The sequence below is a fragment of the Scyliorhinus torazame genome, chromosome 5 (assembly GCF_047496885.1).
Source record: "Scyliorhinus torazame isolate Kashiwa2021f chromosome 5, sScyTor2.1, whole genome shotgun sequence".
Lineage (NCBI taxonomy): Eukaryota > Metazoa > Chordata > Chondrichthyes > Carcharhiniformes > Scyliorhinidae > Scyliorhinus > Scyliorhinus torazame.
Window position 1 is genome coordinate 146659916 of NC_092711.1, and position 10115 is coordinate 146670030.

Below are 10115 nucleotides of genomic sequence, written 5' to 3' on the forward strand. Positions count from 1 at the left end.
ACCTGGGACCTCAGCGCCGTGAGGTAACTAGTAGATTTGACCAGGGAGACCCAATGGATGTGGTTTATTCAGAAGGCTTTCGACAAAGTCTCCCATAGCAGATTACTGTGTAAAGTTAAAGCATTTGGGTAGTGTCTTGCGATGGATAGAAAGCTGGTTAGCAGACAGGAAGCAAAAAGTTGTAATAAATAAGTATTTTTCTGATTGGCAGGCAGTGACTACTGGGGTGCCACAGGGATCTGTGCTCAGACCCCAACTGTTCACATTATGTATTCATGATTTGGAAGAGGGAACTAAATGTATTATCTCCAAGTTTGCAGATGATACAAACTTGGGTGAGAGGGTGAGCTGTGAGGAGGATGCAGAGATGTTTCAGTGTGATTTGGACAGTCTGGGTGGGTGAGTGGACAAATGTATGGCAGGTGCAGTATAATCTGGATAAATGTTAGGTTATCCACTTTGGTCGCAAAAATTGGAAGGTAGATTATGATTTTAATGAGTGCAAATTAGGAGAGGTGGATGCACAGTGAGACCTTGGTGTCCCCTAGCATCAGTCACTGAATATAAGTTCTCAGGTACAACAGGCAGTAAAGAAGGCAAATGGTATGTTGGCCGTCATAGTGAGAGGATTGGAGTATAGGAATAGAGATGTTTTATTGCAGTTGTATAGGCACTGGTGAGGCCACACCTGGAGTATTGTGTGCAGTTTTGGTGTCCTTATCTGAGGAAGGATGTTCTTGCTTTGGGGAGAGTGCAGCGAAGGTTTAACAGGCTGGATCCTAGGAAGGGACTGTCATATGAGGATTTTGATTTGATTTGATTTATTGTAACATGTATTAGTATACAGTGAAAAGTATTGTTTCTTGCATGCTATACAGCCAATGCATACCATACATAGGGAAGGAAGGAGATATTGCAGAATGTAATGTTACCAGTCATAGCTAGGGTGTAGAGAAAAGATCAACTTAATACGAGGTAGGTCCATTCAAAAGTCTGATGGCAGTATGGAAGAAGCTGTTCTTGAGTCGGTTGGTACATGACCTCAAACCTTTGTATCTTTTTCCTGACGGAAGAAGGTGAAAGAGTATGTCCGGGGTGCGTGGGGTCCTTAATTATGCTGGCTGCCTTTTCGAGACAGCGGGAATTCTAAACAGAGTCAATGGATGGTAGGCTGGTTTGCGTGATGGATTGGGTTACATTCACAACCTTTTGTAGTTTCCTGCGGTCTTGGACAGAGCAGGATCCATATCAAGCTGAGATACAATCAGAAAGAATACTTTCTATGGTGCATCTGTAAAGGTTGGTGAGTCGTAACTGACGTGCCAAATTTCCTTAGTCTTCTGAGAAAGTTGAGTCGTTGGTGGGCTTTCTTAACTATAGTGTCGGCATGGGGGGACCAGGACAGGTTGTTGGTGATCTGGACACCTAAAAACTTGAAGCTCTCGACCCTTTCTACTTGGTTCCCATTGATGTAGAGGGGCATGTTCTCCACTACGCTTCCTGATGTCGATGACAATCTCCTTCGTTTTGTTGACATTGAGGGAGAGACTAAGTCGTTTAGCATTATATTCATTGGCGTTTAGAAGAGTGAGAAGGGATCTCATAGAAACTTATAAAGTTCCAACAGGATTAGACAGGGTAGATTCAGAAAGAATGTTCCTGATGGTGGAGGAATCCAGAACGAGGGGTCATAGTTTGAGGATAAGGGGTAAACCTTCTCGGACTGAGGCGAGGAGACATTTCTTCACCCAGAGAGTGGTGAATCTGTGGAATTCACCACCACACAAAGTAGTTGATACAAGAGCATTGTGTAATTTCAAGAAAGAGTTAGTCAAAGCTCCTGTAGCTAAAAGAATATGGGGAGAAGGCAGGGTCAGGGTATTGAGCTTGATGATCACCCAGATCATAATGAATGGGAGAGCAGGCTCGAAGGGTCGAATGGCCTCCTCCTGCTTCTATTTTCGATGTATCTATGTATGTATTTAGGAGATGGAGAGCTGACTGGTGGTGATTTAACCTGAGGATCACCACACCCCAGGCGAGGGGCAATGTTGAGAAGGCGGGGCTTTCATAGATGACCTCAGCCAGTACGAGAGTTGAACCCGCACTGTTGGTGTCGCTCCACATCATGAAGCAGTTGTCCAGCCAACTGAGCAAATTGGCCCCCTGGTAAATATGTAATAATTCCGTAAATATTAGCTATTCTTTGTCTCCCATCAGTTTCCCAGTTCACCTCAGACAACTTGCCCCTCATCCTCTGATTGTTTCTCACAGACGAAAACACTTAAATGTGTTAAAGAAATAAACCATGTAACGACCATATCAGATCTTCATGGCAAGGCGGCATAATTTTAGGGGTTCCCAAACAGAAATGGGAATGAAATATCTTCTACTTCCAAACATCCCTTCACTCTGTGATCTTTGTGAAATCTGAAACCAGGTTTTCTCAACAAGACAAAGAGCATCAGCCCATTGGAGGCAAAGTTGTGAGACCAGCCAGTCCAGCAGAAAGAAACCCTCCAACCCTCCCCATTCATCAACTGACAGAATGAACACAATGCAGTCCTGGATGTAATTCAGAACAGAAACAATAACAGCAGAATCCAACCCCTGTAATCACTTGTGAACATGTTGGTGTCCCAGCAGGCGCCATGAATCACAGAAACCCTTCCCACATGGAGAGCAGGTGAATGGCCTCTACCCAGTGTGAAGTTGCCAGTGTCTCTGCAGGTGGGATGGATCAGTGAATCCCTTCCCCTACTCAGAGCAGGTGAATGGTATCTCCAAGATGTGAACTCGCTGGTGTTTCCGCAGGTTGCGTTCATCCATGAATCCCTTCCCACATTCAGGGCAGATGAATGGTCTCTCCCCGGTGTGAACTCTATGGTGTGTCAGCAGGATGGATGAAAGAGTGAATCCTTTCCCACACACTGAGCATAGAAATGGCCGCTCGCCAGTGTGAACTCGCTGGTGTGTCTGCAGGGTGGATGAATCACTGAATCCCTTCCCACACTGAGGGCAGGAGAATGGCCTCTCCCCAGTGTGAATTCGCTGGTGTCTCAACAGGTGCGATGAATCACTGAATAGCTTCCCACACTGAGAGCAGCTGAATGGCCTCTCCCCAGTGTGAACTCGGCGGTGTACCCGCAGGTGGGATAAGTGAGTGAATCCCTTCCCACACTGAGAGCAGGTGAACGGTCTCTCCCCAGTGTGAACTCGCAGATGTGCCTGCAGGTGGGCTAACTGAGTGAATCCCTTCCCACACTGAGAGCAGACGAATGGCCTTTGCCCAGTGTGAACTCGCTGGTGTGTTCGCAGGCTGGATAATTGAGTGAATCCTTTCCCACACTGAGAGCAGGTGAATGGCCTCTCTCCAGTGTGAATTCGCTGATGTTTCTGCAGGGTGGATGAATGTCTGAATCCCTTCCCACACCTTGAGCAGGTGAATGGCTTCTCCCCAGTGTGAACCCGCTGATGTGTCTGCAGGGTGGATGAACGATTGAATTCCTTCCCACACTGACAGCAAGTGAACGGCTTCTCTACAGTGTGAACTTGATGGTGCCTCAACAGATGGGATGAATCACTGAATCCCTTCCCACACTGAGTGCAAATGAACGGCCTCTCACCAGTGTGACTGCGCCGATGAGCTTCCAGCTCTGATGGGGCCCTGTATCCCTTCCCACAGTCCCCACATTTCCAAGATTTCTCCATGCTTTGAGTTTCCTTGTATCTCTCCGTGTTGGACAATCAGTTGAACCCTTAACCACATACAGAACACGTGTACAGTCTCTCCCCGCTGTGAATGGTGTGATGTTTTTCAGGCTGTGTAACTGGTTAAAAGTCAGTGCTCTGGAACACTCTCACTAGTGTGTGTGTTGTCTCGGTGATTTTCAAGTCGCACAAATGTTTAAAATGTTTTGAAGCCTACAGAGCAGTCAAACATTTCTTCAGGATTCAAAGGCGATGATATTCTGGTCCCAAGGAATCAAGAGATCTAGACATGATGTTTTGAGATTTCAGTCTGTAATTCCTCCTCTTCTACTATCCTGTAAAAACATTTTGGAAAGGACATCACTGTCAGTACAGGATAGAAATTCAGAACAGACATTTCTAGTTTGTATGGAACATTTTTCCCCCTCTCATTCCCAAAAACTGTAAGTCTCCATCCCACACACTCTCCCTCCATTCTCACTCTGCTGTATCTAATATTCACCCTCCCAATTGTCCTGAAAGTGCTGATTCAGGCTGATTGACAGATCCATGCTTCCTCTCCAGGATAGGGAGATCATAACAAATAGGCGCTGCAGTCGGCCATTAGGCCCATCGAACCTCGTCAACCATTTCATGAGATCATTGGCTGATTTACGTCAGCACCATTTTCCCACACTGTCCTCCACATCCCTTGATATCCTCAATATTTAGAAACCTATCAATCTCAGTCTTGAAAATACTTGGATGATGAAGCTCCACAGTCCTCTGGGGTAGAGAATTCCAAAGCTTCACCACATCCTTGAGTGAAGAAATCCCTCCTCCTGCCTGTTCCCCATAAACCTTAACTCCCTTGTCAATCAGAAATCTGTCCAACTCATTCTTGAATATATTCAATGACTCCCAGACTCCTCTCGGAGTTAAGCATTGCGGATAGCACAATTACTTCACAGCTCCAGGGTCCCAGGTTCGATTCCGGCTTGGGTCACTGTCTGTGTGGAGTCTGCACATCCTCCCAGTGTGTGCGTGGGTTTACTCCGGGTGCTCCGGTTTCCTCCCACAGTCCAAAGATGTGCAGGATAGGTGGATTGGCCATGATAAATTGCCCTTAGTATCCAAAATCACCCTTAGTGTTGGGTGGAGGTGTTGACTATGGGTAGGGTGCTCTTTCCAAGAGCCGGTGCAGACTCAATGGGCCGAATGGCCTCCTTCTGCACTGTAAATTCTATGATAATCTATGATTAATCTAGGACAAAGGTTCGGCACAACATCGTGGGCCGAAGGGCCTGTTCTGTGCTGTATTTTTCTATGTTCTATGTTCTAGTCCCTGAGAAAGTGAATTCCAGAGACCAACAACCCCCTGAGGAAAGAGATGAAAGCAAATATATAATGTAGCTACAGTACAATGTTACACAACTGGAAATATCAATGTACTTTATTACAGAACCATAAATAATATTTGTAATCTGCACCTTATAACTAGACATATATCTCTGACCGATATTCATTTATTGTCCCCTTAAATGTCAGCCATCTCCTGGGGAAACCAGCCCATTAATTGGGAACATTAGGTAAGAGACCATCCTTTTCGCCAAATAAATGTGTCAAGCTGAGAGCAAAAGCTATCATTGTCTTTGATATGGAGATGCCGGCATTGGACTGGGGTGAGCACAGGAAGAAGTCTTACAACACCAGGTTAAAGTCCAACATGTTTGTTTCAAACACTAGCTTTCGGAGCACATGTTGGACTTTAGCCTGGTGTTGTAAGACTTCTTACTATCATTGTCTTTAAGAGAGAGAGAGGGACCTGGGCCAAGTTTTCCAGAGTCTGCACCCTCCCTGGATTCACTTACTTTCCTTTCAGTTGCTGCAAGTAACCAATTGAAAGTGAGAATGAGAAAAGAAGTGAGAATGAGAAAAGAAATGGAAAGGGCGAGAAAATAAAGTGTTTTACTCACAGATGTTGGAGACAGGAGGAGGTTTCAGTCTGTGTGAGCTCAATCTTCATTCACACAAAGCCCGCGGTCTGATTGGATAGAGGACAAGAGTCCTTCCGGTATTAACTCTTCCCATTGCTCAACACCTCAGCAGGAAGGTCAGGGGGTGGGCCTTTTCTCGCACATGCGCAGCCTCTCCTCTCTTTCCTGCAGTCTTTCCATTGGTTATTTGGCGCCTGATGACAATGGACAACGGAAGTCACTGTTGACGTTAGCTATTTGGCCAATACGAAACGCGTTGGGGGGGGTGGGGGGGGGGGGTGATGGGGGGGGGGTGGGGGGGGGGGGGATGGGGTGGGGGGGGGGGGGGGGGGATGGGGGGGGGGGGATGGGGGGGGGGGATGGGGTGGGGGGGATGGGGGGGGGGATGGGGGGGATGGGGGGGGGGTGGGGGGGGGGATGGGGTGGGGGGGGGGGATGGGGTGGGGTTGGGGGGGGGGATGGGGATGGGGTGGGGTTGGGGGGGGGGATGGGGTGGGGGGGGCAGCAGTGGATTGGATTGTGACGTCCCTCTTAACAAAACAGTTTGTTAACTTCAGGTGTAAAGATTTAGACACCTGGGTGACATATTGGGAAGGGCAATAGGTGAGAGTGAAACAACCAGAGAGTCAGCACCTTCAGGGGAGGAGAATTGAGGGGAAAGCAGGAGGAGAATAGTGGGATGAATTAGTGTTAAAATAACTAGGTAGGAGGGAGTGTGTATGAGGCAGCACATTGCAGTAGTTAGCACTGCTGCCTCAGTGCCAGGGACCCGGGTTCAATTCTGACTGGAGTTTGCACTTTCTTCCCGTGTCTGCGTGGGTTTCCTCCAGGTGCTCCGGTTTCCTCCCACAATCCAAAGACATGCAGGTTAGGTGGATTGGCCATTCTAAATTGCCGCTTATTATTCAAAGATGTGTAGGTGAGGTTAAGGGGTTATTGGGATGTGGTTTGAGTGTGGGCTTGGGTGGATGCTCTTTCAGAGGGTCAGTGCAGACTCAGTGGGCTGAATGGCTCCCTTCTGCACTGTAGGGATTCTATAACAGAGATTTATAGTTTGAGAGAGAGAATGATTCTGATGTTGCTCCTGTGTAGGACAAAACCATATTGAGGTTTTAAAAATATAATTTGAGTACCAATTTTTTTTTTCTTCCAATTATGGGGCAATTTAGCATGGCCAACCCACTTACCCTGCACATGTTTGGGATGTGAGCGGGAGACCCACGCAGACATGGGGAGAATGTGCAATCTCCACATGGACAGTGACCCAGGGCCGGGATCTAACCTGGATCGTCAGCGCCGTGAGGCAGCAGTGCTAAGCACTGCAAAACCTTGCCGCCTATATTGATTTTGACCCTTGGAGTTTAATTCTGCTGATGTTGGAGCCCCCTGTAACTAGGCTGGAATAAATTCTGGGTTTCGATCAACTGAACCAGGTTTGAATTGAACATCCTGTGAAATTTGCAGAAAGGAATAGAGGAGCAGGTGTAGGCCATTCAGCCCATCGAGCCTTCTGCTCCATTCTTTAAGATCATGGATGATCTGGTTGTGATCTCAACTCCACTTTCTTGTCTGGCCCCCATAACCCTCCACTCCACTATCAAAACTCTGTCAACCCTGCCCTGAATATATTCAATGATCCAGCCCCCACTGCTCTCTGGGTTACAGAATTCCACAGACTAAACACCATCTGAGAGAAAAACGTTCTCCTCAATCTCGGTCTTAACTGTGGACTGCATATTGATAACCTGTGTCCCCTTGTTCTAATCTCTCCCACAATTGGACACATCCTCCTGATTTTTAACTTATCAATCACCTCAGGATGATAGAATCCCTACGGTGGAGGAGGAGTTAATTCGGCCCATCGAGTCTGCGCCAACCCTCTGAAAAGAGCACCCTACCTAGGACCACTCCCCCAATCTATCTCCATAACCCAGTAACCCCACCTAACCTTTTTGTGGACAACAAGGGGAAAATGTACATGGCTAATCCACATAAGCTGCACATCTTTGGACTGTGGGAGGAAACCTGAGCACACAGAGGAAACTCACGCAGACATGGGGAGAACGCGCAGACTTCACACACAAGACAAGACAGACAAGATTGTACATGTTTCAATAAGATCACCTCTAAATTCCAGTGGGTACAGACCCAACATGTTCAACCTTTCTTCATGAGAAGCCTTTCAGCCCAAGAATGTATTAAGTGAACCTTCTCTGAACTGCAGCCAACACAATTCTATCTTTGTTTTTCAAACAAGGTGAAGGAACAGTGCACAATATTCCAATGTGGTCTCACAGAGGCCCTGCACCTCTAGATTCCTTTCCCCTTGTGAGAAACACCAATATTCCAGTTGCTTTTCTAATTAAATGCTGGAGCAGCACACTAACGTTTAGTGATTCCTGCAGCACACATTCATCTGTGACACTGAGTATTGCAATCTCTCATGTTTTGGGCATGTCCGAAGCTGAAGGGGGTTCTGGCACGGGTTCGCGGACGTAATGTCTGAGGTGTTGAAGGTGAAGGTGGCCCCGGGTCCGGAGGTGACGATATTTGGACGTTGGAAGACCCGGGAGCCCAGGGGGTGAAAGAGGCCGACGTCTTGGCTTTTGCCTCCCTGGTAGCCTGGAGACAGATTTTGTTGGAGTGGAGGGACTCGGGGCGCCGAAGAAGGGTGTGTGTATCAGCAACCTGGCAGAGTTCCTTAGGCTGGAAAAAATTAAGTTTGCCTTGAGAGGGTCAGTTGGTGGATTTACCCGGAGGTGGAAGCCGTTTACTGGCTTCGGAGGGGGGGGGGGGGGGGAGAGGAGAGTTAAAGGGTTAGAATGGGGAAGACAGGATGGGTGCATGGGTACGGCAGGGAGGGTGGGGCAGTCGGGTATTATTTATTTATGAGGTTTTTGTTCTGTTTAATGTATATACAAATGCTTTAATAAAACATTTTAAAAAAACTATTGCAATCTCTCCATTTAAATATGGTTTTGCTTCCCGATTCCTCCTGCCAAAGTAAACACTTTAATTTTGACATGAGCAATAGAGAGACAGGAAGGTGCCCGAGGCTCAAATGGGAAGTCGAAACTTGTGGCTCGAAACCAACACCTCAACATTTGTCAGTCAAATCCATGTTATTTAAACTGGGGTTTTTATTATTATTAGATTTAGGCACTGGAGGCAAAGGGTGAGGATTTTAAAGGGTAACTTTCCCTTTCTAACTTTGTATTGTTATAGTGTTAGCCGTGCCTCAGTGGGCAGCTCTCTCACCTCTGGGTCAGAAGGTTGTGGGTTCAAATCCCAGTCCAGGGACTTGAAGACAAAAATCACATCCAACGTTCCTTGTCCCAGCACTGAGGGAATGCTGCACTATCAGAACAGCCTTCTTTCAAATAAGATGTTGAACTGAGGCCCTGTCTGCCCCTTTCAGGTGGATGTGAAAGTTCCCACAGCCACTATTTCTTGGTCAATATTTATCTCTCAATCAACATCACTAAAAACACATCATCTGTTCATTATCACGTTGCTGTGTGTGGGATCTTGCTGTGTGTAAATTGGCAGCTGCGTTTCAGACATTACAACCGTGACTATACTTCAAAAGTACTTCATTGGTTGTAAAGCACTTTGGGACGTCCTGTGGTTGTGAAAGCCGCTATAGAAATGCAAGTTTTTAAATTGAAGATTTATGCTATCTGATCTTGTTATCTGGAACTTAATTGTTTTCAGCCACACCCAACCTACCATTTAATAAATTCACTTTGGTTCAGACAAGACTTTAACCAATTAAAGCAAAGTCAGAATTCTCTGAATGGTAAATTTAAAAAGCTTATTAAATGAAAAAGGTTTACTGAATAACTTTAAGACATTGACTTTTACAACTTCATGCGGGTGATCAGTCTGTAGAAGTGTAACCCTCTCTGGCTCCTTTGACAGTAATTCTTGTGGAATTCAGCCTCGTGAGTCTGGCTCCTTCTTTGACAGTAATTTCCTTGGAACTCAGCCTCGGGAATCTTCAGTACTTAGCCTGCAAGGAAGACCTTCAGAACCTCTACTTTTATCCCCAAAGTGGCCATTACCTCACATCAGAGTTGGGCCTGTTGTAACATGACAATTGGTCAATTTGGCACCAGATTAATTTAATTGGATCCCCAATTACTGACTCCACCTTCTCTCATTATCTTAGACAGGAATACAATAAAACTGTTTCTTACTATCCCTTTATCTGATTCTATACTATCCCTTATTCAGACAGTTTCAAATGTTGAGGCAAATCAGAGTTTGAAGGTTTCTCTTACCAGTATATTTATCCTCACTGCACTTTCTTTACATGCACAGCAATTAAGCTTTTGCAATTTTTACAGCAAATGAAAATCAGGGCATGATCTAATGCCCTCGATGCGCAAGGCGCAAATCCAAGTGCGGCAGTTAGATCGCAGGAGT

The 10115-nt window shown here is 46.3% G+C and overlaps 1 protein-coding gene across 1 annotated transcript; it reads right to left on the reverse strand.

The window, feature by feature from the left end:
* Positions 1-804: 804 nt before the first annotated feature.
* LOC140421934 (uncharacterized) lies at positions 805-5879 on the reverse strand. The gene is made up of 2 exons (XM_072506917.1): positions 5667-5879; positions 805-4046 (listed from the first exon to the last, which is right to left on the reverse strand). Exon 2 carries the CDS (start codon positions 3709-3711, stop codon positions 2758-2760), a length of 954 nt encoding a protein of 317 aa, XP_072363018.1. The 5' UTR covers positions 3712-4046; positions 5667-5879; the 3' UTR covers positions 805-2757.
* Positions 5880-10115: the final 4236 nt, after the last annotated feature.

Coding starts and splice junctions, on each gene's coding strand:
- LOC140421934 (XM_072506917.1), bottom strand. CDS start 3,711: ATGGAGAAATCTTGGAAATGTGGGGACTGTGGGAAGGGATACAGGGCC.